This window comes from Ammodytes marinus (genome assembly GCF_949987685.1).
Source record: "Ammodytes marinus genome assembly, chromosome: 8".
Taxonomy (NCBI): Eukaryota; Metazoa; Chordata; class Actinopteri; order Uranoscopiformes; family Ammodytidae; genus Ammodytes; species Ammodytes marinus.
The window spans coordinates 22,673,003-22,700,822 of record NC_137212.1 but is presented as its reverse complement, the minus strand read 5'-3'; the positions used below and the strand labels follow the sequence as shown (position 1 = coordinate 22,700,822).

The 27,820-nt window shown below is 42.1% G+C and overlaps 1 protein-coding gene across 1 annotated transcript in view; it reads right to left on the bottom strand.

Annotated features, from left to right (window-relative positions):
- unc13a (unc-13 homolog A (C. elegans)) overlaps window positions 1–27,820 on the bottom strand; it is a gene marked incomplete at both ends in the record, with an annotated part of 45,585 nt that overhangs the window by 4,766 nt on the left and 12,999 nt on the right. The window contains 30 exons of the mRNA XM_080032116.1: window positions 1,094–1,241; window positions 1,949–2,029; window positions 2,170–2,226; window positions 3,215–3,244; window positions 6,166–6,289; window positions 6,851–6,997; window positions 7,101–7,189; window positions 7,443–7,550; window positions 7,663–7,740; window positions 7,881–8,024; window positions 8,991–9,087; window positions 9,222–9,348; window positions 9,929–10,014; window positions 10,187–10,320; window positions 12,162–12,296; window positions 12,569–12,658; window positions 13,077–13,145; window positions 13,622–13,775; window positions 13,943–14,106; window positions 14,978–15,093; window positions 15,267–15,436; window positions 15,874–16,015; window positions 16,192–16,419; window positions 17,640–17,859; window positions 17,960–18,034; window positions 19,911–19,989; window positions 20,168–20,214; window positions 21,643–21,736; window positions 24,075–24,899; window positions 26,969–27,088. Coding sequence (XP_079888242.1) covers window positions 1,094–1,241; window positions 1,949–2,029; window positions 2,170–2,226; window positions 3,215–3,244; window positions 6,166–6,289; window positions 6,851–6,997; window positions 7,101–7,189; window positions 7,443–7,550; window positions 7,663–7,740; window positions 7,881–8,024; window positions 8,991–9,087; window positions 9,222–9,348; window positions 9,929–10,014; window positions 10,187–10,320; window positions 12,162–12,296; window positions 12,569–12,658; window positions 13,077–13,145; window positions 13,622–13,775; window positions 13,943–14,106; window positions 14,978–15,093; window positions 15,267–15,436; window positions 15,874–16,015; window positions 16,192–16,419; window positions 17,640–17,859; window positions 17,960–18,034; window positions 19,911–19,989; window positions 20,168–20,214; window positions 21,643–21,736; window positions 24,075–24,899; window positions 26,969–27,088 — 4,178 coding nt within the window. The remainder of the gene's footprint in view (window positions 1–1,093; window positions 1,242–1,948; window positions 2,030–2,169; window positions 2,227–3,214; window positions 3,245–6,165; window positions 6,290–6,850; window positions 6,998–7,100; window positions 7,190–7,442; window positions 7,551–7,662; window positions 7,741–7,880; window positions 8,025–8,990; window positions 9,088–9,221; window positions 9,349–9,928; window positions 10,015–10,186; window positions 10,321–12,161; window positions 12,297–12,568; window positions 12,659–13,076; window positions 13,146–13,621; window positions 13,776–13,942; window positions 14,107–14,977; window positions 15,094–15,266; window positions 15,437–15,873; window positions 16,016–16,191; window positions 16,420–17,639; window positions 17,860–17,959; window positions 18,035–19,910; window positions 19,990–20,167; window positions 20,215–21,642; window positions 21,737–24,074; window positions 24,900–26,968; window positions 27,089–27,820) is intronic.

Here is a 27,820-nt window from a genome sequence, read left to right as displayed (position 1 = left end):
AGAGAGAAAAAGAGAGAAATGTATGTTGAATCTGTGCATTGTATTTGTCTGCTGGGATGAGTTTGAGCAGGCAGGGGTGTTTGAGGATGCACATGGGGGTGGGTAGGGGTGGAGGGTGGTGGAAGTTGGGCTTTTGGCCTGGAGGCTTTGTGGTAGTCCTGGATGTCTCAACAGGCTCTGAGCCTGAGTGCCACATACCCTTGTCTGGGTAAACATCCTCACTAGTGGTGAACCTCACCCCCTTCCCGTCGAACACTGGCCCACAGACGGGGCAGAGAGAGAGGGAGTACACAGAGAAAGAAGAAACATGTAGACATATGAGGTTTGCAGAGAGAGAGAGTAGAACAAACACACCAACATGGATGAGTCTTGTCCCTAAAAGGATGGAGAGATCCTGATGGAAAACTTGTTATTTTAATGAAACAAATAAGCTTTTTGTCCTTTTTCTCTTCGTTTTAATTCTTCTGATCTGCTGTGCAATCCTGCAACATGCAAAGCTCAAACAGTACTGAGGTAATGCTCCAATGATCACATGGCATTTATTTTGCTTATTTAATTTTAAAACCACTCAAATGGCATTTCTACCAGCAGTGCTCAGGGACAAGTGTGTGTCAGCATCAGCTCTTCCACAAGGTTGATTGCTGTTATTTAGCTGTCTGACGGTAGGATGAGGGCTGAGCAGGAGAATCAAAGAAGTGAGAGAAAAGAGAGAGGGGGTGGGGGGGTGTATGTAGGTTTTCTTCCCATTGCAAATGGTTGTCAGATCATGTAAAGAATAGTCTGTGTGTCTCTGGAGGCTGGCTAGCTACCAGGAGACTCAGCATTTCAGAGCAGAGCGAAAAACACTGTGCGGCTATAGCGTCAACTTCATGCTCTACAAAGCAGGTGAGATATATTCAGGATATAGGGCTTGACATTTGGGAAACCCCTAACAGTGGGAAGACACTGAGCAGAGTGGCCACTATGAGAGAGACAGCAATACAGTCAGCTCAGAGAATTAGGTAACATTAGACATTCACTTTACACTTGGCAAATGAAGATATTGGATATATCAAGGCCAAAAAAAAAAGATACATTAAGATGATTAGGTTACCTTGTGCATTCTGTGACTGGACAAAGGTCTTGATGAGTTTGTCTGTAGCCTGCGTGTAGAGGGACAGGGCGTAGTGGAGAGACAGCAGGTCAGGACTCTTCTCAAGGAACGTCTTCTTCAGACCCACACCGCCAGCGTGGAAATATTGCTGACATACACAATGACAAGACGGACAAAATGGAGGACAGCTGTTGACTTACGGCGACTATGGCAGAAGATTGTTCAAGAAGGCACTTTCTCGGAAAATACCGAGAACCGTTTCTCATGAGAAACAAGGTATTTTCAAACGCTTCCACAATTAGTCCAGAGCGGCAACGATGGGTTGAATAATAATTAAGATGATTACTGTATTTGAGGGAAGATACAGTATTCGACATATATTTTGTTAATTGTAAATCCTTATTTTCAAGCAAAAAATGCCAAATGTTCATAATTACTGTATGTAATCTAAAATATGAGAATTAGCTGCTTTTCTTAATCTCACATTAAAGGAAATCGGTTATTCTTGAGTTTTTCCACTGTTGTTTTTCTTAAATGATTAATTAATTGAATGAAAAACAAAATAGGTAAAAACGTATAGCCTATAATGGAAAACATGTGTTTGTTGCAGTCCTCCATTAGCTTGCAAGCATACTTTGCTGCAAGTGATGATGCTTTTTATTGTGCTATGTTGTAAAAGATTGATTTTTTATCATCCATTTTAAATATGGGCATGCAAATGTCTGTGCAAATTAGAAAATAATGCAAAATCCTTCACTGTGATATACTGTAATTTTGACGAGTCATACATGTTCATTGCAAATATTTAAAGGTGGCGCCTACCAGTGAATGTCTGTGTTCATGCAATGTTTTTACCTTGATGGTGTCCAGGGCCAGCTCTATTACAGCGCACTGCTTAGGCGAGAGGGCTTTGGCTTCTTCACGCACCATGTGCTCCTGAAGACCACAACAATACAAACACAAAACATAATGAAAAGTCTGTCCAGTGCTCTAAAATTTATTTTAAGCATTTAGAGTCTTGACCTTAAGCATTGACAGCAGGCCCACAGGATATTGGTGTAAAACAAATATTGTACCTTCAGCTTGGACAGCTGTCCCAGCTCCTTGGCAGCATTGAAGATGAGCTGAGTGCCCTGGTAGAGACAGAAAGAGAGGAAGGCGAGAGAAAGATGGATAGAAGAAAAAGTAGGCAAAGGGAAAGAAGAGTTTTGTTATTGTCGTGACAATGCAGTGAAGCAGTAAAAGTCTTATTGTCACACAGAGGACAGAGACATTTCTGACACACACACACACACACACACACACACACACACACACACACACACACACACACACACACACACACACACACACACACACACACACACACACACACACACACACACACACACACACACACACACACACACACACACACAAACACTCTAAGCCGCTTAAAAACGACAAGGTACTTTTTCCTTCAAGTGCTCTTATCACACTTGTCTGTGTTTGATTCATTGCAACACATTTGACTGCACAGATCCACACGCACACGTGTGCACATACACACACCCACCCTAACACAAACAGCGGGACATTTAAGTACAAAGAGAAGGGGAAGGGGCTCAGCTCTGAATGAGTGCAAGAAAGAAAAGACTTACTCCTGTACCCGAAACACACACACACACACACACGAATCTACTGAAAGTCTAGCCTGGAGGAGTAATCCAACTACTGTCCTACACTATGTAGCTTAAGTAACATAACCCGTCACTTGACTTGCAATGCTGATGAACCACAGCCTATATGTTTCTCCTGCGTTGCACTGCAGCAATGTAGCCAGTAAAATGAAGTGACGATTGACCACGTTTTGTGGTGCACTTGGGCCGCACATGTCTGCACTTATAGATTAGAGTGAATTGGCCCATAGTGAGGCTGGGCATCTAGGCAGCTACACCATTTCATGTCACTGTATAAACAGCATTATAGAGGAATGTTGTGTAATAGAAAAAATCACAATGAATAATTCCTCTGCTTTGTTTGACTGGCGAGCCAAGGGAGAGAGAGAGAGACGGAGACACGGAGAGAGGACATAAGAGGAGGGAGACAAGACACATTGATCTAAAGTGGTTTAGTCCTTACATCACTGTGAGAAGCATTCTTCAGCCTCCCCTGTAAAGAGAGCATGTGGTTAATACTTCAAGCCGTGGCCAGTCCCAGCAGTCTGACTTCACTCTCATTGCCTCAATGAAGAGTACGCAATCAAAAGTGAATATGATGCTTTGCAAAATGTTAAAAAAAAAAATTAATTGAGGATACTTTTCACTTCCGGAAATGTCAGCTCCATTCAGCTGGCTAATTAACTTAACCTCCAAAGACAACAATAACAGATTTTGTGCGTTCTCAACAAAACAAAGAAAACATAGTTGAACAAATGACGCTTGGCAGAGAATGAACCGCACACATGCTGACAGGAGTAAATGTATTTTGACAAAATGTGCCCTGCAAATTGTTCAAATCAGTTATGTCAATCTCACGCTACTGTGCTGTTTTATTAGTGACTACAATTATCGGGAACACTATGTGGTCTGAAGTTAGGGCCAGGTCACTTGCAATTACAGGCCATTTACAGCAAATTGTAATTATGAAAACAATTATATAAAATATAGGCCTATCGCATCAGTGTATGACAAAGCAATATGTAAACATTTTGGGAACTACACTTTTTGTCTTAGATTTAGATGAGAAGTCTCATATCTGCATTAACTTATACATACAATATTGATGTACCATATGATCATGCTGTTCAATTTGTTGTGTTGTATAAACTGTACATAATATACTGAAGATTTAACTGGCCAAACTATAAAATAGCAGTAACCTGTAAAATCCTAATTACACATAAATGGACTATTCTAAAAGGTCTTCTGTTAAATTAGATGCTTCCTTATATCCTTATATCCTAGTTCCAAAACTAGTATACCATGTAGGTTTGGAGTTCTCAATGTTAAAATCATCACATTCAGTACAGTTTTAAGACATTAAAAGGATTTTTTTTTTGCATTGCACTTTGAATGCAACCTTGTTGCCTTTTTGACCAACATTAATTCAAACCAATGACGTCTTGGTCCAGTGACAAAACCAGCATTACAAATCATCATGGTAACAAGTTAACAACATCACATGAAATAAAACCAGGACAGACCAACATGACAGGTCTGCAGAGACATACAGTGCAGTGCGGTACAGTACAGTGTTCTACGATATACCGAGGGGAGACTGCAGTGTTGAAATAGATCAGATGCAAGCAACAGACCCACAGTGGGTGGTGTTGGGGGGGGGGGGGACACAATTCAAACAGGTGGGAAAGGGTAAGGGGGTGGGGGGGACACCAGTTACCAAGCCATCAAGAGATCAGAGTCACCCCACTAGAGTCTCAGTAAAAAGGACACAATGCATGAGAAGAAAACAAGGCAACACCAGGTGCAAGAGAGGAGGAGTACCACTTCCTGTTTGAGGAGAGTGTTCAGGAGGGAGAGAGAGCAGAAGAGGTGTGGGGGGGGGGGGGGGGGTGTTAGAGATTACTGAGGGGGGTGTTGGACCTATCAGAACCAGTCAGGAATGCACCATGCTTTTCCGTCTTCTCCAGAGAGAGACAGTGTTGGAGAAGAGAAGAGAGGAGGAAAGAGGAAAAAGAAGAAAAGAAAGAGAGATGGGACAGATCTGAGAAGGGAGAGGGTTGTGCGATGTGGTGGTGGTGGTGGGGAGGGGGGAGGGGGGTTTCTAAAAAAACAAGGGGGAAGATCGCAGCCACATATAGCAGAGAACCAAACCACCGTGGACGAACAGACAGACACACACGCAGGAGTGCTGTACTTACAATCATCTGTGGAAGGAGAGCGGTGGGAGCGGGATGTAATAGTAATCACAACAACGACAACAACCAGAGAGAAGGGTCAGTCAAAGCTGCAAAGAGCCCCACATCAATAAAAAAAAAAGTTTTGGGCCCCACGGCTGAGGGAGGTGGACCAATTGATAACCTGTCTAGGTAGAGAGGTACAGAGGTGAGACGGGGCCAGTATTCCAATAACTTCAATACAACATTTCCACCTATTCAGAGCTCTACTAATGGAGTGTATTATAATCCTCCCACTTGTTTATATTTGGTAAACTCAATTGGGAGTCCCTATGACTGCTGAGGCTGAAGCAGTAGTCTCGATACTGGCTATAGCACTCTATGTGGAAACCCAGTGACGAATCATCACCGCATTGACAGTGATATGAGGCTCTTTAGTTAATAACCAAACACAAATAAGAACACATATATCCAAAACAAAAGAAAACAAGAGGCTGCTTTCCAAAATGTAGGATTCATTTTTTTTTTAAATGGGGCCAGATCCTTTGGGCAAAAACAAATGCCACTCTGCCACTCTGTTGTGAGTTACTCGTAAAATCAGGAATCTCCTCCAAATAATTGTTGGCTGACATACTGGAGAGCAGCCATGAGCTGGTGTTAGGATGATATGGTGCACTCCTTTTTTTTCCTTTTTCCCCCCTTTGTCTTTTTGAAAAGGGTTTCATCTTGATTGTTTAGATGAATGAAAGCACTGGGGGCGATGTTAAATATAATGCGTGTAGGGGTTAAGAAGTGGATAGAATGCCATGTAGATGTGTGATGCAAAAGCAGCTTGCTTTTTCTGTTCATAAGTGGGCCATCTTGAATTGCAAGAAAAACACAACATGTCTGCCTTTGTGTTTCTCCACCACCTCCTCCTTTTTGCTGTTGAGGAGGAGGTGTGTATTTGTGCGTGTGCGGGTGTGTTTGTATGTTTCATGTTTTGTATATCATTTTCATCAGAACATATCAAATATTCATATCACTTTGAAATAATCAGTAAGCCTTCTGGAAAACAGATCCCAGTGATGCATGTGTGTGTGTGTGTGTGTGTGTGTGTGTGTGTGTGTTTGTCATGTCAGCGACGACATGACAACATAGCACATGTAGTTTATTATTATTGTGTGTATTTGTATGATTGTATGCCTCTGTGTGTGTGCATGTGTGTTTTTAGGCCTGTGTGCCCGAGTGCTCTCACCGTTTGGTCTGTGAGAGGCGGAAGAACGATAGTCTTCTCCATGGTGTTCATCACCAGCTTCCACAGCTCCTTCAACACACGTTTCAGCACAGTCTTCTCACAGATCTTAGCAAACAAAGTCAGGCTGGCAGGAGAGGGGGGGGGGGCATAGAAGAAAGGGAAGATAAATAATAATAAGCAACGTGAGAGGGACGCTCACACTGTTTCCCTGAAAATACATATATATATATTTAAATGAATAGAGCAGGAAAGATGAAAATATTTGAGGTGGTTACCTAAAAGAGCTCAATGCACACATTCAGAATTTCACTAAAGTTTCTACTCACCTGGCGTCAGTGTGTTAGTCTTTATGTCTTAATGAGTAGTTTGCGTGTTAGTAGCTTGACACAATCTATACATGACTGTGGAATTCAAGTATAAATTCCTCTCAAAAGGTACAGGGAAATTATTAGAAAAATATATTACATTTCTGTGTCTCGCTCCTTACCAAGCTGCAATTTCAACTCACACACTACACATTGAGCCAAACTATGATGACCACACCGTTCAACATACATTCCCATTTTGTTCAGAGACAAAAATACATGCATCTATGAGTTTGTCTAAGTAGGTGAAAATAATGAAAATGCCCAAATATGAACTAACTAAATGAACTATCCCTGTTTAATGTAGCAGGCTGCCTCACTTGCTGTCCAGGAACTCCATGATGGGCTGCAGGACATTGTCAGCGTCCTGGGCCACGCTGCTGGCGTTTCCCACATTGGAGGTTCCCTTCACCTGAGCCAAGATGTCTCCCATTTGCTTCACATTCTCCTCTATTTGAGGCTGGAAACTACAGAAGGCAAAAAAACAGTAGAAGAGAGAAGAATTTGGTCCGTCTAAATATATACATCGCATTAATGTCAGAATCATGTGTGTCGAGTGTGTATTCCTACCTGACGGCAAAGACCCGACTGAGATCGTCCATGACATTGTTGAGCTTAATCTGCAGGTCTTTCAGGAAATCACTGGCCTCCACACACAGCTAAAAGTATGGATGTTAAAGAAGTATGGAAGTATGGAAAACACACACACACACACACACACACACACACACACACACACACACACACACACACACACACACACACACACACACACACACACACACACACACACACACGTCACGAACCGACACGTGGATTTATACGATTTTTTAGAACAGGCCAACAGAGCTACTAGTTAACAATACCTTGTTGTTGAGAGAGGACCAAAAAAAGAGGAAGAGAATCACTCACATCTTTTCCACCCATGGCTTCAAACATCTTCTCCAGCTGAACTCTCAGCTGTTGGATGTTGTTGATCAGGATGCAGGGCTGAAGACAGGAAGGTGACACATAATGGGACTTAATTAAAAGTTTAAAAAAAAATCCCCCACAAGGACAACGATTGACTTTTCATAGAATTGACTTGAATTTTGTAACTTTGCATGAGTTCACCAAGTCTTCCACCACTCACCACTTTCTCCATGCTGACGTAGTTGGCAAAGCACTTGGAGATGACGTCGGCGTAGGACAGAAGCACATTGCTGATGGTCTGGAGAGGGAAGCGAGGTCATAAATCATCAGGGTTTTTTTTAATTGTTACATTATATGGTTGCCTGTGCTTTTTATGACCCTATACTTTTTTATGTTATGACTTGACTAGAAAACTGAACATTTTGGCTAGTCCTCTACCTTAGCAAATCGTCTCATGTAGTGTCCTACGATCTGCGGATCCGGACACTCTAGCTTCCTGATGATCTCGAAGCTCTGGTTGAGCTGGGAAAACACGTCCACCACCGAACAGGAGAAGAGAGCGTGCTCTGATGTGACCTGGAACTGTAGGGCAGAGAAAGGTGTGCAAGATTTCTTTTTAAAAATGGAGGGGAGAAAATAACGTGAGAAAGTTATAAGGGATGAGTAGCAGGTGTGAAGCTAGCAAGGGAGGCTAGCAAGATGTGACCTATTGGCACCTTAGACCATATAAACTGACTAGGTGCTATATTTAAGTGGACCTTTGATGTCTTTCACCCACATGTAACGGAACATCAGACCCCCCGACAGCCAACCAGACATATGGCCAGTTAAACAGCCATCCGGTGACAGTTGGAAACTTCTCTCTGCCTTCTTGTAATTGGCTGCCAGGTTAGCGCCTGGTCCCTAATTGGCCAAGAGATGAGTGTGTAGCAGGGGCTCCTCCAGGGGAGTCTGGGTAATGAGGTGAGGACAGCTTTTTTTCTGCAGTCAAAACCTTCTGGAATAAGGCCATTACTTCACAATATCCTGCTGTCACGGAGTTATCTCCCTCCTTAAGCACATGCTTGTCTTAACCAGGCTTCCTTAAACGTCTGCTTTATACGACAAAGTGCTTTGACAAAAAAATCCTCTTAGCCCAGACACACGTTCTGCTTTTGAGTCCTTTTTTCTGTGCTTTGGTAGTTCCCTTTGAAGAGTGCAGGAGAGGCAATGGGGAGAGAGTGTGGGAGGCGGGAGGAAACTTGGGCTGATATCTTTGAGTGTGACAGAGGGAGGACAATGGATGGATTATAGTAATTCCGCAAGAACAACAGCAGTGAGTCACAGTGTGTGTCCACAGGAGTGAAGGGGAGATAAGGAGAGAGAAGAAGAAGAAGAAGAAGAAGAAGAAGAAGAAGAAGAAGAAGAAGAAGAAGAAGAAGAAGAAGAAGAAGAAGAAGAAGAAGAAGAAGAAGAAGAAGAAGAAGAAGAAGAAGAAGAAGAAGAAGAAGAAGAAGAAGAAGAAGAAGAAGAAGAAGAAGAAGAAGAAGAAGAGCTGGAAACTTTTACCCCATCTTTTTTGTCCCTCTCCAGAGCGCCATGTTGGAAGTCCCGAGACACCTCCTCGTTTTCGTCGAGCCATTGGATGACAAATGGCTCAAACCACCTACGCAGGGGGGCAAAAACACATATGGAAGTGTATAGAAAATAGGAGGATCCAATAAGAGGAGTTTTTTCCAGTCCTCAGTAGAAGATTGGCGTTGCAAAAAAAAAACACTGATGGGGGGAGTTGCTACTCACGCGGGATATTCAGGCACTCGGCTTTTGAAGAAGGGCAGGTCTTTGCAGTACTCGTTGTACAGCCACTTGACCTTGAAGTGCAGGTTCATGTAATCTGCACTCTTGCACAAGCGATTCTTTTCATGTTCTGAGAGAGAGAGAGAGAGAGAGAGAGAGAGAGAGAGAGAGAGAGAGAGAGAGAGAGAGAGAGAGAGAGAGAGAGAGAGAGAGAGAGAGAGAGAGAGAGAGAGAGAGAGAGAGAGAGAGAGAGAGAGAATAAAGCGGACAAATGCATGTTGAGTAAAAAGCACATCTCACCCCGGGCTGTTTAAGCTATGCCTACCTGCAATTTCCACTGATCTATTGTGCATACAGGAGGAATTGACCCAGAGATAAAGACATATCCTCAGGGACTCATACATTTCATATCTACTGGCTGTGTGCCTGGACCAACACAAAAACAGCCGTTAATCCTATCTGTGCGATAAGTACGATAATACACTTGGCATGCTTGTTTAATAGATGAAAATGAACTTTTCATTAGTAATCATCAGTGTATAGCTTATATAAACTATATTTTTTATAACTTTTATATTTTAATTCAGCTCATTGGTCTATTTGGTTGTTTGTGCTTGAACAACAAAATCGCAGTTAGCGGCTACATTTAGCTTAACGGTGCTTTGACAAGGCTTGGTTTAAAATATCATCTGTCATTGACTTGCACTCACCCTCCATTGCGTACTTCATATCCTGAGCAAACAGGTTCCACATCACCTCAGCGCTGATTTTACCCACGTTGAGCTCCTGGGGAAATCTTGACGGAGGAGAGAGGACGGAAGGCTTACTGAATATGCACTTTTACCATTCTCTTTCATTTTTCTACCATTTAGCAGATGAGGCTCAGGCTGAATGGTAGAAAAATTTAAAGAAAATGCGACCAAGGAGGAAAGAGGAAAAGTGCATATAGGAGGAGAGCAGAGACATACTGGTTAAGGCAGGGAGTGTAGGAGTTCTTATCTTCCTCTATAATGGAGACGATGAGCGTGATGAGTTTGGACCAAAAATCCAGATTCTTGATGCTAGGTCCCTGCTCCTCTGGAGCTACGGCACCCTGTTTGACCTGGCCAAAAAAAGCAGTGACACAATGGAGTTACAATAAGCATCTAGAATAAGCACAACATCCTTTTTGGGGGGAGTTTAGCCTGCTTTTCGCTTTGTTCAGTGTACAACCACAACAACCACTAAACGTGCAGAGTCTACAGATGGGGGTGGGGGATTCTGACAGTGTTGATAATTCAACAACTCATACATAATAATCAGTTAAGCAGCTTCAAACAGACTCAGAATGTCAACTGTCTGGACGACCTCTTTATGCTGGAAAAACCAAAACAACCAAAAAAGTGTGAAGAATTACCTGGCAGAGACTTAGGGTGTATTCACACATGCCGTGTTTAGTTTGGTTGAAACGAACTCAGGTGCACTTCTGCCTTCGGTGCGCATCTTTCAGGCAGGTGTGAATACAGCAATCGCACTCGGGGGCGGACCAAACAAGCGGACTGAGACCCAGCTGAAGAGGTGGTCTCGATGCGCTTCAAAACGAACTCTGCTGCAGTTCGTTTGTGGTGTGAATTTGGCCGGACTCGATCCGACCCAATTGCAGGAAGCACTGCGCCTTTGATTTCTTTTATTTTCTTTTTTTTCTTTAATCGCCATCAGCTTCACATTATGGGAAAGTGTTGTTGTCGCCGTTGTTAGGAAGATTAGTTGTGGTTTGACCGGGAGCCCCGAGCGAAAATATTACAGTTGATAATGACGCGTACACATGCTGATATGATATGTTCAGCGATCCGATGGAGAGGGGAGCGTCTCCCGCACAGTGCCAACAGGTTCACGCTGCGCTTTGCATGAAGTGTGTGTTTTTATTTTTCTTCCCAACGTGACCGTCAATACTGTCCCTGTGTCAGTTTGGAACTGAACTGCGCCGAACTGACACCCAGCTGATACACTGCTTAATCAGCTGAGTGTTAGCTTGAGCCTATTCTTCTCTCGAGCCGCGCGTCCAACAGCAAAAATACAGTAGGCTATACATTATGTTTCACATCGTAGGCTACAAGCCACATAACGTGGCATTGACATAGGGCTACATATTATAACCATATGAAACAACAATAATTAGATTTTCTTCTTCTTTATTTATAGGCTAGATGTAGGCCTTTTTATTATTTTTAACCCCGTATTATATATCAATGATATATTTCGCAGTTTTTACTTCGTTCTTCCTGCTTCTCTCCACCCCAGAATGTCTGTCCAATGAATGAATGACCTCAGATTACGTGTGGTTTTGCTTCGTAATGCTGGTTCACTTGCAAAAGGGGCAATATGAAAGTGGACCACACCAAACAAAAAAAATCTAAACTCTATTTGGTCTGGACCAAAGCAAGTGAACTAAAGGACTTTCCATGTGTGAATACACCCTTAGACAAAATATAGCAACGTCCCTAGGAAAAAAAAATGTATTCAAAGGAAAAAATGCTTCTTCTAAATTCATGAGGGACACCTTACAATTTAATGAGGACTCGTTCTAGAAAGGAGTGATGGATGGAAGAGTCACACAGGTATGTGCAAGCACGCACAAAAGTGTCAGAGTTTGAAGAATGATACAGAAAACAAGCAAAGGAAGATTTTTTACACAGCATATTTTAAGCCATGCAATCTTATTAGTCAAGGACATCTTTCTTTTCATGATAAGTTATGAAAAGAAAACTGCAGGTAAGGTTTGGAAAAGATTGCAACAACTCTCTGAAATTCACAGATTCACTTGATAAAACCAGTGGTATATAACATGATAATATGCTGAGCTCATTGCTCCTTCATCTGCATTCTCTCTCTCTATTTCTTTATCATTTATTTGCAAAAAAAATAAAAATATATAGCTATATTAAAAATATTTCTGTTTCTTACCGGGTCAGTCTGATACTCCCGACTGTAGAGCTCGTGGCAGTTGTTGAAGATATACTCATAGGTGGAGTTGAGACAGGCTTTGACACAGTCCTTCACTACCTGACTAGCTCTGGGTGGAGACTGGAGCTCTTGGACCTGAACACACACACACACACACACACACACACACACACACACACGCACGCACGCACGCGCACGCGCACGCACACACACACGCACACACACACACACACACACACGCACACACGCACACACACACACACGCGAGAGAGAGAGAGAGACATTCATTCACCAATAAAATATGATTTTCAAAAATGTAATACAAAGTTAATTTTCTAGTTTATTTATTATACGTGTATCACATTGAATACAATGGCCGTCCTGTGGGTAGCTGCAGTGCATAGTACCTTCATTCTGAAGAAAGTGATACTAGTGAGGAGGTCCACCGTGGACTTGAGATCCTGCAGCCTCTCGGGGCTGCTGGCGGGGAAATTGTTCTGCGGTCAGACAAAGAAGAAGAAATCCAGTGAGAACAGATAACAACAGATGACATCATCATATCCATCCTTGTTCAGTATCCAGCATGGCAACACCATTTCCACTGCCAGCAGAATCCTTGCTCCGTGGCACATGTGTTGTTGCTGCATGGGTTTGTGCAGTGTTTCCTAAATGTTTCTGTGTGTGTTTCAAGAGGAGCTGTCGTTCTCATTAATACATCCGGCTGCATTTCTTTGACTGTTGTTTCTCGCAAAGTGTAAGATGGGAAGAAAGAAAATCAGAGGAAGAAAGGAGAAGTACAGTAGAGAAAAAGAGGGGAGGTATGTTGATGTTTTTACAATGCGGTTTTATCTATTATGAACCGCCTGAAGATAATACTGTATGAGTGCAAACAGTACAGACGGAGAGCAATCTTACTCGGTACATGGACAGGTCAATCCTCAGAGAGTTGTGAAGCTGGTCCAGTAGCTTGACAAATCGTTCTTTCTGTGGGCATTAAAACACACGTGGCAACAGATTTTTAACATTACCAAACATATCGCAGACACTCCACATTTCTTCTTTTTTTAAAGCTTTTTAAAAACAAAACAAAGACACATACACCAACAACAAAAGACAAAAATAAAACATAGCTCAAAAGATGGATTGCCTAAAAATCCGTCAGTATTAATGATAAAGCAGTCTATACAGAGTTTAATAAAATAAAAAATACATGAATCAAGCAGTTACTGCACTGTACATTTTTTTCCAACAATGTCAAAAAAGGCTTCCATCCATACTTAAACTATCTTGAATTGTGAATTTGGTTTGTTAAAGCTAATCTGTTCAATCCTAGCATAATGGAATCATTTCGTTCAGCCACATCGACACTCCACATTTCTTAAGATAGAAAGGGCTCAGCGCCAGGATATTAAATGAGAATAGGGAAATTGGGATCATGAAAAGGTTCTGCAGTGACTCACCCCAAAGTTAGAGGCAGCAAAGCGGTCCGAGGCAGAGACGTTGTTGGTAGCCTGGGTGGTGTGAGCGTAGTAGGCATTGATGTTAGCCAGTAGGGTGCTCATCACCGCAGGCACACCTGGGCACATGTACTTAGATGACAGGCAGGCAAAGTGACTGCAAAAAGAAGGACAGAGGGACGTGTAAGCAAAGACAGTGTTTTTTTTCACAGAGAGCTTGACGCATGAAAACAACCGACAATGTATGCAAAAAACACATTATTTTAGTTTGATTTTTTTCAAGTAGTGGTTTTCTGGAAGTCTGGCTTTCAGACGGTAACATACGTCATGGCTTGGTAGATGGACTCCACTCCATAACGGATGGCAAACTCATCTACGATCTCCTGGGGAGTCTCCTCAAAGTACACCTTCCACGCATCGTCCCCTTTGGCATCGGGGATCTTCACCACGCCGTTGTTCTGGATATCTGTCACATAGTGGAAGAGGTTCTACACAGAGGAGAACAAGAGTTAGGGGGAGAAGTGAAGGAGATGTATTGAGAAACAGATACATAGAGAGAAGACATAAAGAGCATGTGACCATGGTTGTTTTAAGTGTGGGCCACTACTAGTCCACGTGTACTAATGATTGGTTCATCAATTCTATCATTGCAAAACGGTGCTGAGCACTTGTAATCAAGATTCATTGTAACAAAAACGGAGCACTTTACAAGCTGCTATCAGATTACTGTGGGCTGTGCTACATCAATAGCCATTCAACTATAGTGTGAGGCCAACACAAGGTGCTGTCTTGACTACTCGAGCAAACTGCGCTTTGCTGCTGTAAAGCATTGCGAGATGGCTACGTATTTTATGGCCACTTATGTGCGGCAATAACAGCGGTCATTTGTCCGTTACGGTTCAGCTAATATGCTCTGTTAAGTAATGGGCTGTGTAATGACTCAACACAAAGGTTGTGAGTGGTCTACAATCAATCAGTTTCAAGAAACGGAGCCTGGCTAGAAATGTGTCCTGATTTCTTGAAGTGTTTTTTTTATCTGATGAGAACAAAGCAAACTTCACACAGTATTAACTCTTGTTTCATTTGGAATGGATCCATTATGGAAGTGAATATCTAGTGGAGAACATTAACTCGTTTTGTATGGCTCATTAGGGTGACCCTGCACAGATACACAGCCAAATCCAGTGACGGAAGTAAAGTAAAGTTGCAATGTATCAAAAAAGAAATATAGAAAGATATATACGTATATAATATGTACATTGAATGGAGGAAAAATGGCAATATTCCCAAAGATGTACAACTCTTGAATAGATATATTTCACCACTTTCTGGCAGTTGAAACACACACACTGAGCTTACTTCATGCAAACAGGTGTACTGAACGTGATAGGGGGCGACCGTCTCCTCTCCTTTGATCTCTACATTAATGTGCATGCGGATAGCTCCGGACACAGCTGATTTGTCTGTGCGCTTGTCTGTGAAGAGCACGAACACACATAGACACACACACAGTAACACAGTTACCAAACTGTGTGCTGAAAAATTATCTGGAAGAAGAGAAGTTAGGTCAGTCATAGAACTGATGTGCTATCAATAAACTACAAGCGCTGTGGACTATATGTAATAAATGAAACGGGATGCAGCTGACCCAGATTGTACCAGACGTCCATCTCTCCACTCAGGGTGCGGACCTCGATGATGGTTTGACCCAGGAAGTCGTCTGACTCCCGTTTGAACTTCTGCTTCACGCGAGACTTAATGTCATCGTCCTCGTCCCACACTCGCACCTTGATGCGGTCTGAAGAGTTGTGACATTCACTAAAGCACACAGAAGCACAGAGTCAGCCACAGCTACCAAATGTGGAGAGTTACATTGAGAGTTGAGTTACGATCATGGCTCATTTAATAGAATACGAGAACTTATTTAAATACATTTCTTGTAATAGAAGAATGAGAAAATCATAGCTATTTAAAAACATCAGGAACATCGACCATTTCTTAAGGTCATTTATGAATTGTAAATTGATTAGTTTAGGGGTGTTTGACTGTTTGTGGCCAAAACAAGCCATTTGAACATTTCATATTAAGTCTCTGAGAAATCTTGATTCATGTTTTATTCTAATATATGTCATTGATAAACTGTAACAAAAAAACAACATCTTTAGTAGCAATAAAAACTATTATTATTTTATAATAATTATCTGCAGCCATACCACACACATTTCCCGTAATTCTTCCAAAAGGTCTAAACTCACAAATTAAACGTCTCCTCCCAGACAGGGTTGAGGTTGCCATAGATGGTCTTGGTCCTCTTTTTGGTCTTTCCCACCTGTACGGTGACATAAGGATCACTGGAACCCGTTTTATCCTTGGCTTGGAGACCCTGGGCACACAACACTAGAGAGAGACAAACAAAAAATAGTATGGGTAGGATTTACAAAGAAGCCTTTGAAATCATCACAAATGCTCTTTCTATACAAACGCCAGCTTGTCTTTGTTTATAGACACAAAAACCCTGGCACTGTCACCATTCAAACAGACTGTAATGCACTAATAGGACTAATCGCTCTCACCTGTGATGCAGATCTTGGCCGACCATTTGGAGGTGCCATCGAGCACGCTTTGTTTGATCTGCTTCATGTGGCCCACGTGCGTTGCCTTGACGATAGCGAACATTTCCTGAATGAGCTCAAAGATCTCAGGTTTGTTCCTCTCGCGGATCTTCATGCGGTCCTTGAGAACCATGATGATGTTCTGTGTGCGGTCCTCCGCCCCGTGTTTGGAGCTCTTCTCTGCTGCTCCTGGTTAGCCACAGATACAAACGGATAAGACTCTTTAAGGAAACATTGGTACCTAGGGCTGGGCGATTTATTGAAACCGACATTCAAGACCTCTAACCGACGTAATTTTGCCCTTGTCGATTATTTCATTGTTGTTGTTGTTTTATTCTGTAAAAAAATATATTTTTCACAATTTGTTTTTAATTTTTGTTCTACTTTTTACATGGCATTATTCAAGTTAATTTATTTTTTTTGCAAGAAATGCAAGTTATTTATTTTTCTACTGTTTTAGAGTAATACATGTGACATTTTCATTTTAAGTGATGCAATAAATAAATAACCATAAAGAGTTAATCTGTGTGAGTTTGTGTACTTGCCATACAGTCATTGAAGATAAAACAAAAACAGGGGAGAAAATTGCATGGATGATACGGATCTCAATTTTCAAATACAGAGCAGAGAAGACTGTACTAGGCGGACACATTTGCAGAGCTATGAAATGCTGAGTAAGAGAGAGCGGAAAAGCGAGGTGGATGACAACAAAAGACAAATGGCTTTTAATATCCTCTCGTCCAAAGAAGGAAAATAAGACAAGAGGAGTGAGCGAAGAAGGAGGAGGAGGACTATGTGCTTGGCATTGACAAATAGAGATACGAGGAAAAAGATGGACGAGATAGTTTGCTGTTATTAAAGATAGAAAGAGGCAGTACTGACACAGCAAGTCCAATCGGTGTGATGTGGCATCTAAGCTTAAGCTCCAATACTGTATATCATAGAGCATCATCGCTGATTGAAAGACAATTTTTTTTAAATCACACCCATTTAAAGGAACAGTTAGGAAATTATTCTTGCTCGTTCTTGCAAAGAGTAATATGAGAAAGATCCATTCCACTCTTGTATGTGTATTGTTAATATGAAGCTAGCCTGGCTCTGTCTCTACGAAACAAAGTCTGCATCAAAAAAGCTCACTAATAGCTTAAAGCTCATCTGCTTAATCGCTACAAAAACCAAAATACAATTATTAATATTTTTTCGCCTTTGGAGCCACGCTAGCAGTTCCCACTGGTTTCCAGTTGTTATGCTAAGCTTAGCTTACAGTCTCTTGACTATGGCGTATATGGCTGAAGCCTTGCATTACACACAGACATATAAGTGAATTCCCATTTTCAGCTAGCCGTTTCCTCTTATCAATGGCTTATCAGTCTAAAGAAGGGGTGACTTTTTTCCAACATTCCGCTTACTTTGCAGACAGTCTGCATTGAGTAGATCTTGGCACTTCTCGTGGCATTTGACTCCACACTCGGTACAGCGCATGCCCTGGCGAGCAATACCCCACAGCAGCCCCTCACACTCGTAGCAGTACGTGGGCGTGGTGGCCGTCCACACCTCGAAATTGTGCGGAGTGGTGCAGGAGATGGGATATATGAGGGCCTGCAGGGTCTTCTTGTAGACGTGACTCTTCTGCAAGAGAACAGAGAAGAGAGGAACAGAATGTTGAATTCACTTGAATGGCCTTTGTCTCAATGTGAGATTAATTTGAATGAATCAGGTGAGCACTAACCAGTTCTTCATTATGCAAGGTGCTGGACGTCAGGGCCGAGGTGATGCCTGCCTTCCTGGAGTTCTGAACCAAGGACTGGAGTGGCAAGAGAGAAGAGGGTTTCACTTTCTCTCAGCTCACAACCTCAGTATCTTGTTTTTTTTTATCAAGACAAATCTCAGTGCAGCCTATGAGACAATGTCTATTATTACTGCCTGTCTGGCAATGTGCCCCTGAACAGTTACAGCAATCTAGAGGTGACAGCTGCGGAATTTAAAAAGTGCTTTGTCAAATAAGAGTGACGAACATGCTGGTAAGATAAGAGAAAACTAGTCTCCCTTCACAACCTTGAAGTCTTTTAATAGGAAATGGTGTTGGCGTTACTCACCATAGCCTGTGGCAGTGCAGTGAAGGTGGGAGGAACAAGGGAGAGATTCAAGATTAGAAAAAAGGCAAGAAAGAGGGAGTCATGTCCATAGAGAGCTAAACATGTTGACTGGTTCAAAAATGATTGTGTGCATACTGTAGTTATTTTTATTAAATAAAAAAAAAAACACAAATTAACAAGGCAAAAATACAGGGGCAAGAAAGTCACTGTTAAGAATAGTCTGTGATCACTGTTTATTCAGCCAGGATCCCACCTTGTCCAATCAATTACCGGAGCCACTCACTGACAAGTGTGTGAGCCTTCGGGAAAGCGACAGGGAGAGACAGGGAGATAAATGTGCAGGCGCACCTGCCATGACTGTCTATGAGTGCTTAGTTACAGTTACTTTGTGACAGCAAGATTAATAAGGAAAACAGTCACCTGAACTAATTCCCTGTGTGTGGAGAACTTTGATCTGACGTGTTTGCCTGGCAGTTGATATCCATTACAGAAAATGCTTTTGTCATTTGACCTATTTGCTCTATGCCAAGAGTTAGCCAGCTTAGCTTAGCACAAATACTAGACCCAGCTAGCGCTTTAAGCCTAGCCTGAAGCTAATAAAGTCTGCCTACCAACACAATTAAAGTTTCCTAACTAGAATGTTATAGTTAATATTGTTTATTCTGCACATGAAACAAGTTAACATTTTAAAGGGGGGTTGGCCAGGTAAAATGTTTCCCCTGCTTCCAGACTTGCGGCTAGCCTGGCTCCGCCCGCCTACCTACTTCCGCTCAATTTTCATTTCACTTCAAATGAAGTACGATGGTCTGGTTGGACCAGGCTAACTTGCGGCTGCTCATTCAATCAATCCATCTTCTCTCTGACTTCCAGCGAGAGAAAAAGATATTTCCTTATAGTTATCTGCTTGTTTTCTTTATTTGTCTTTCTGACAAGGTGAAACATGCCTGTTTGTGTGTCTATCCATATTCCATGTTTAATGTATAGTTAAACAGGAGCTTCCTGTCATTTTACAAAAGAAAAGTGATAAAGCCATCTGGTGCTGTCTAATAAATAGTACAAAATACTGTAGGGAAGTGCCTTGTATGAATGAGTTACAGCTTGCTCCAGTGGATTTGTATTTCCCCAGTCAGCCTTATCCCTTATCAGACAGAGTGGGGGAGGCATGGGGTTGATTGAAGCACGGGGTGATGAAAGGTCTGTTATGTGACAGCATCTAGGAGGAATCAGAGTTAGTCAGATGACCCCCTGACCCTACAGCTCACCCTGTCAGGCTTCTATAGCAGCGAACTGTGTCATCTGTGTGTAGTGGTAGTAGTAGTACTGTGTGAGTGGATGTAGTGCAGTGGGCCGATAAGATAGAGAGGAAAAGGAGAGAAAGAAGGAGAACTGATGAAAAGAAAAGAACAATAAGGTAGAAGGGGAGTATGATGAGAAAGGAGCAGCAGAGAATCAGACAAGAAAATAGGGAGGGAGGTTTAGTAGATGACACTGCAAAGAGACTGCCTATAGCAAAGTGATGGATGGACTGGGGAGACGGGAGACTCTTATTCAGGGGAATCTAAAGAGATTAGTGCAGAAACTCACCAGATCTCTGACGAGAGGCACAGCTTTCCTCTTCCTGAGATCTGGCATGCTGTCAATGCTATACAGAGCGCCGCCCATCCTGCACACACAAAACATGCACAAGAGCCAGATTCAGCAAGAGCTATTTTGTCAGCAAGAACCTGGACATGAAGAGGCAATTAGCAGATAGATGCACTCAGACATTGAGCCCATGGGCATGCCTTCCAGTTGGTAAGTTATGGATTTTCAATAGTGGTACCAGCGTCATGGCTACTTACCCTGCTGATAAAAGCAGACGGGCGATGCCAACATTTTCTCCCCGGGCCTGAGGAGAAAGAGAAAGATGAGATGAGAAAGAGAGGCAAGCAGGGTGCCATTAGAACTGTGGGAAGCAAGGCATAGGAGTGCGCTGTGCTATATTGTCCTTTATACTGAGAGTATCAAAATCGAGGGATATTGTGTGATGTTCCTTAGCTAAAACCACTATCTCATGGTGAGTTTCACTTGTAGCTGTAGCCACAATGGCAGCAAGTGTGTGCAGAATTCATAAATTAATAATTAGTTTAGGTTAGACTTTATTGTCCCCGTGGGGACATTTGGCTTGGGCACAGTGCATGATTACTTCATAAAAACCTTCTTCACAGAGAGTACAACCAAAATAAACAAACAAACAGACAAACAAACATTTGACAATTGAAAAGATGGTGCTTAATAATCTGTTAGTTAAAGTGGACTTTGCTGCATTGTGTACAACTGTACAGTACAGTGTAGGGATAACGTGCAAGAGTTCATATGTGTATTGCACATTGCCCTATTGCACTAGTAGGACTTGTGAATAAAGTGCTTAGTGATAGTGCTTACTTATTTATTGCACATTAGTCTATACTATTGGACATTGTTCATCAACAGTGATACAAGTGGGAGACAGAAAATGAGGAAGATTAGAAGAGAGTTGTACAGCTGAGTTGTGTCTTTCTGAGTGAATGGTGGATATTGAAAGCAAATGTGGATTCTCTTTGTTTGGGAATCATAGTAAAAGTAGATTACAGCCAGATGGCCGGCCGTGTAATCTTTCTTCTAATTCTATCTGCTCTATTATTGAAAGACATGTTCTTTGTCTGCCTGCCTGAGAATGACATGCTGCATTGATACTCACGTCACACTGACGCACAGAAATAGTCATGATGGGTATAAACTCCAGTCATTGAAATTGACACTAAGCAGGTTTACAGCAGCTTTCTATGTGTTGCCTGGCTCCCCATAAATATATCAAAAGTTGCACAGTAAAATTGCAGTATAGATTAGATTGATTAAGACACTAGTGGCCACACCCACCTGAGCATATGCTCCGGCCATGGGTAATCAGAATGGACTACTATGTAAATCGCTACGAGGACGGCAACAAACTGAAAATGAGATAATGAAATGGCAAAACAACAGCACAAGGGGTAAACAGAAACTATTAAATAAACACAAAAAATATAAATAATCCACAGAAATGTCCAAAACAATGGAAAAGGCTGGACCAGTCAATACAAGCTGAAATAAAAAGACAGTAACAAAAGGTCATGCAGGGGTTGACGCAAAAAGTCAGTGAGCTCAAATACAATGAATGCACACTACGTGAATGAACCCCTACGTGCACAAACATACACTACACAAAACACACACACACACACACACACACACACACACACACACACACACACACACACACACACACACACACACACACACACACACAAGCTGTTACCTCTTGCAGCTGTAGTCTTACTCTGCTGAAAAGTCGGAGCCAGTTGGCTCTGGCTCTTGCAGGACCAGGTTCCATGATTTCCCTCTTTGGGAAGCTAGGTTGAAGAAAAGAGAGCAACTTTGTAAAAAAAGTTGATCATATATGTGCCAGTATATGCTCTATTAGCTAATGGAGTGATTGTACAGTAACTATTGAGAAGACTATCATTTACTTACACATCGAAGGGGTACAGCACAGCACTGATTTTGCACACTACATTTTTGTAATGCTTTTAACAAGAAGTACTACACAGCCCGTGAGACTGGCTCTCAAAGGAATGAGAAAATAACTCACATGGAATTTGAAATTAATAGCTATTTATCCGTCACGGATGGTCTGATGCAAGATGAGGTTGCTTTAAAGCTTATGTCTGATTAAGCAATTTTGAGGCTTCACCAATCCTACAGATGAAAAGCCTATCTTGACCGCTACAACCTCGATTTGGATTATTCTTTTTTTTAAATGTTTATTTGCAAGTCCTTACAACTTTGTGGAAGTGTAATGCTAAATAGCTGGGCAGCCCTTAAATTGGAAGGATAACTCCGACGTACTCATGTGCTCCATGGATCTAGTCTCAAAGGAAAGAGTACTTTTCAACCTGTTTACAGTTGAATCGGAGAACACACAATGAATTAAAACTTTTCTTAGCTGTTTTATTAGAATAGTGCTGGTTAATCTTCACAGGCCCTTGATGTTTTTTTCCCCCCATTCACCTTCCCTAGAGCCTGTATCCCATGCTCCTCTTTTCGCTAATTGGCTCTGTGATCCCCAGTTGATAGTTGCGTGTTAAAGTATGTGCATATGCTGTATGTGCTTATCATTACTTGAAAATTACTGTCTTTGTACCAAAATGTATCATTAAGTACTATTTCCTTTTTTAAAGGTAGCACTATGTAACTTTGGGTGGTCTGAGAAGTAAACATTTTCTTAGGTATATTCTCATAACAGTGATTCTTCCAATATTAACTGCTGTTATGTTTAAAAGTGAAAATATTTAAAATTGTAGATGTTATTAGGGCTTAAAAATAAAATGTCTGGAGCACAATTATCCCATTAAATTTAATTGCATCATTATAATGTCAAATATATGACACTTGTTCTTTTTTCATCAAAAGCAACACTGAATAATCTCTCGTATCAATAAAAACTGTTTTTCTACAACACATTCATGTTTTATAAGGTTTCTAAGTGGTGGGACACTTTTTGTCACCACCGTCAGACAATCCATTAAAATGTATTAAAATCAGGCAAAATAAGGGACAGATGTCAACATGAAGGACCTTTCATTAGAGTCAGACAGGCTCTGATAATTGTTTTCTGGAGAAGTTATTTAAAATGTTTCGATCATTTTATTTTCCTGGAGCAGTTCATACTAGCACCTAACATCAACAGAAAAACAAAATAGCAACTAGATAAACTCCATTTGTTTTGTTTAAGAAACGTTAAATATGTCAACACCGTCAGATGAGGCCAATGACGGAGTTGACGTTCAATGTAAAGGCATCATATTTGAGTGGTTTTCAAGTTATTATAGTTATATTAAATATAGAAATAGGGTTTAGTTTTCTAATACTGTTATTATGGAAACTCTCACAATCTTCTTTTGTCATGGATGATTCTTAAAAAAGCACAGGATGATAAACAAAATGAGGCGATTTGGTGTGAGTCTGTTAGAGCAATTATGATTGAAAAATTGTAATGTGAATCTTGAATTAACGCTCGACCAATAATAGGCTGTTATAAAATGATTGATGTTATTGATTATTGATGGTTAAAATGACTACATCTGGGTTTTTGTCACCACCGTCAGATGTCAAATCGATAAAATATACTTGTCAACTCCGTCAGATATACTTGTCAACTCAGATATGTGTAAAATCTAAGATTTATGTTATTTTGATGATATTGCATAATGATATTTCATAGTTGTTGAGGAATGGTTGGTCATATGTGAAAATCTTGATTGCTGTTCATTTTAAAGTAAGTTCAACTGAAGAACATAGAGGAACATTACACCCTGTTTTGTCCCACTTCTCAAGAATCACTGATAACTAAACAAACAAACTTTACTCACAGGGAAATTGGATCCCTGGAACAGTGTTTGAAGTTAGAAAGCTATGTTAAAAGTAACTGTTTCACTATTGTTGTTTTCAGCAGCAGTGCCCGCAGTTTTGTTTACAAAAAAATTCTAGGCTTACGTTTGGTTCCAGGTGCCTCAAAATAATTTTGATTTTATTTATGATGATGGAATTATTATAATACTAAGAATTACATGTAGAGTAAATATACTTTTGTAAACTCACTGCAGGCTCTGCAAATGTAAACAAATCCCCCTCCCCCTGAAACTGCATAGTGCACCTTTAAGGCTGACAGTGGTATGAACAATGTTTCACCTTGGAACGAATGGTTCCTCTGTTTTCTCTTCGGGAGCTGAAGGGACACTCTCTTCCACCAGAGGCTTCTCGGGGAGTAGCGGTCCCTCCAGCGGTTCCTCAAAGCTGAGCTCATGCTCCAGGAGGGGCTCGGCATCTGGAAGTGGAACCAGTGGTGGTGTTATGGTGGGGCTGGATGTAGCGATGGTGGGCAGTACTGGCTGGATGGGTGCAAACGGAGGCTTGTTGGAATCTGCACTGAAAGGGGGCAGCGGCGTGTCGTCCAGTTTGACTTGAGGTAGGCCGGGGGCTGTGCTGGTTGGCTGGAGCTGGTCACTGGCAGTCCGCAACGAGGCCTGCTTCTCCAGCGGTGGCCTGGTGGAGGAGGAGGACATCAAGCCACCGTCAGAGGGGGGGACCAGGGCGGGGGCGGCAGGACTCGTGGGCGTGGGGGTGTAGGGCGGCTCCTGGTCTTCACTGAGCGTATACATATCTGCATCTTCCTCATAAGGCATTTCCTCCCCGCCATCCTGGTAGTTGTACTCTGCTTCCTGCCGGTAGGTGTCTGCGCCCCCCACCTCTTCGGCATACAGCGCCCCCTCTTCCCCTCCGTCTTTCAGGTAGCCTCCCTCGTCGCTGTACACGCCCTGGGGGTCCTCCCCGTCCCACACCGGGGAGTCCTCTTTGCCGTAGCTGACGGAGGAGTGGCAGGAGTGGTAGGAGTCGTTTTCATCGTAGAACTCAGAACCGCGCAAGCTCTCGCCGTCCTCGGGGACAAACTCCTCGCTTAGCTGAGAGCTGCCTCGGCTCAACTCGCCCGACGAGCCGTAACGACTGTCCGTGGGACTGGAGGGGAGATACAGACACATGTTACATAAACAAACACCCCACGTTAAAAAGTAAACTATAGGGGAGTTCCAAAAGGAGTTTGGGCTGTCACATCCACACTCAAGGAGCTGTTGTTGGGGCCATTAACCAATATAGAAGAAGGGTGACTTTAAAACAACCAATAAGAGAGCAGGGGGGTGTTGGGTTAGTGAATGCATCTTTGTAACTGCAAGAGGAACCATCTGTTTTTTTTAGTGGGAAAGGTTACTATGGATACTATGGATACAGATTCAAACCGAAATTAATACAGAAACACACACCAAACAAAAATATATGAAAAGACCTATTCAAATGAAACATAGTGAAACTGGAGAGATTGATGGTAATTTATTAGCCTGGCAGAACAAAAAGGCCCTTTTTGCAGCTAAATAAGTGAAACATATTTATTCATGATGTTGAATGAGGCTATTAGACATTGAGACAGACCATGAGTCAGTGAGAGATAGGAGACACATCCATAATCTATTTGTGACCCACGCACGCACGCACACACACTAACAAAAAAAACTCATACTTTATTGTTTCATCTCTATTAATTACAGTCACGTCGGTTTAATAATGCATGGCACAGGAGCAGTGAATGAGAGAACTGTATTATGGCTTTTGACTGTGAGCCACAGGGAATACACAGGTATGGGGTGAATGGACCAATAAACACTCTATCACAACACTCCTGTCCTTCTCTATTCATCATCTATCTCACAATCTCGCTTTCATCCAACACAAAGACAGACACAGACTGTGACAAATGCTTGCATAAAATACACGTATAATACACCTTTTTTCTTTCTTAGCCAAGAATAAATGTTTAAGTTATGTTGAAAGTGAATTTACAGTAAGAACAAACCGAGCCCTGTCAAGCTTTGTCCCGGCATCCATTAGACTTTTGAATGGCTAAAACCCTTTTTGAACTGTCTCCTCTCTCTTTTTTTTAAACTTTTTTAACATATTTATTACTCCTCCTCTATGGAGGTACTACTATTTATTCACTAGGCTAAGCAAAGATTGTTTTTATCTGCCATATGTCGAGTATGGGCTGATGCTGTGTGTGTGTGTGTGTGTGTGTGTGTGTGTGTGTGTGTGTGTGTGTGTGTGTGTGCGTGTGTGTGTTTGTATATTGTATGTACTGTTGTACCCTGATGCTCCTCCACATATGAAGTTCCTAACGGAAGAATAAAGTTCTTTGAATTGAATTAATCTGCCTTGGCCTCTCTGCTACGGCCCTATTATTGGGCTAAAGGTCTCCCTGCTGTTTTACAAGTAGGAATTACATTTGCATAATTATTAAGTGCTGGGCACCCAGACTAAGACAGGGCTCCTCTTAAAGTCTCACACGAAGAATGAAGCTGTAATAACAGGCTGTCACGATGATAGATTTACACACACACACACAGGCTCGAACACACACACACACACACACACACAGGCTCTTCCACAAACTCTAACTAGCGATTAAATTCTGTGTTACTGACTATTAAGAAACAACACACACATTGAATGATCTCTCGTCGATCACTCACCCACCCACACACCCACACACACAAACACACACACACACACACACACACACACACACACACACACACACACACACACACACACACACACACACACACACACACACACACACACACACACACACACACACACACACACACACACACACACACACACACACACACACACACACACACACACACACACACACACACACCTTAACACACTGCTTGTTAAGAGTTTAGGAATGGTAGAGATGAGTATGATACATCCTTTGTGATTCTGCACCAGGAACACAGTAAATAAATATAGATGCAGGAACAATAGTTTTCTCAACCAAGAGACGTTTAGAATATACATATAGAGAGATAGGGAGAGAGCGCATGCATGCAAGCAGAGCGAGCGAGCGAGCGAGGAGGACGGGACAAGTCCACCACTGACGTCACAGCGAGACAGAGTCACAGGCTGGAGCAGGAGAAGGAAGAGGAGGAGGAGAAGGAGGAGTTTGAAGAGGAGGTACAGAGACCCACCTATCGGACAGTGAATGCCTACTGTCTAGAGAATACTGACGACTGGTGCGCCGGCTCGACCCTGATCCTGAGTCGATATCGCTGCGCCCGTTGGTGGCCGAGTCTAAGCTATCATTGCGTCTGGTAAGAGGAGCAGTTAGGGAAGGAGGGGGGGATGGAGGGATGGAGGAGGAGGAGGGGAGAGTGAAGGGGAGAGGAGCATCAGTAGAGCTCAGTGCAAATCTTCCAAAGAAAGCTCTCACCATACTGGCACTGCCCGATCGAAGGATAGGTTCACAAAACAAAGGTTTCCATTTGAACATCGAAGCAGGTTCTGCTTGCTGTAATCATTCCTTCTGTTCATACTGGCCATTAACAGATCCCTTCCTATGTTGTGCTTACAATGTAAGAGAAGTGGGACAAAAATCTGTAGTCTTTGTTCTGTGCAAATATTAATTCCAAAGTTAATCTGGAGCTAATGCGAGGCTCCAGCATGCACAATTATTTTAATAAAGTGTGTTAATCAAAAGTTATTATTTTACAGACTAAATTTCTGTTTTACTGTCCCTTCACTGCAGTTCAACACGCCAACATGTGTAAACATGTTTAACTAAAAAAACTAAAATAATGGAACTTTAGAACATACCCCCTCATTTGGTCTCCATCACTTCAGTCAAAGTAGATGCACAACAAGGGGGATCTCTTAATGATCACTAGTTTCTGCACAAATACCTCCTACTGAGGTGGAGCACTTGATGATTTATTTAACACATCTATTTTTACTCTTTTTCTCTTCTTTTTTTCAGCTTTCCTGAGCAATGCATGAGTTCAGATCATCTGCCGCCTTTGACAACATGTCCAACAGTATACAGC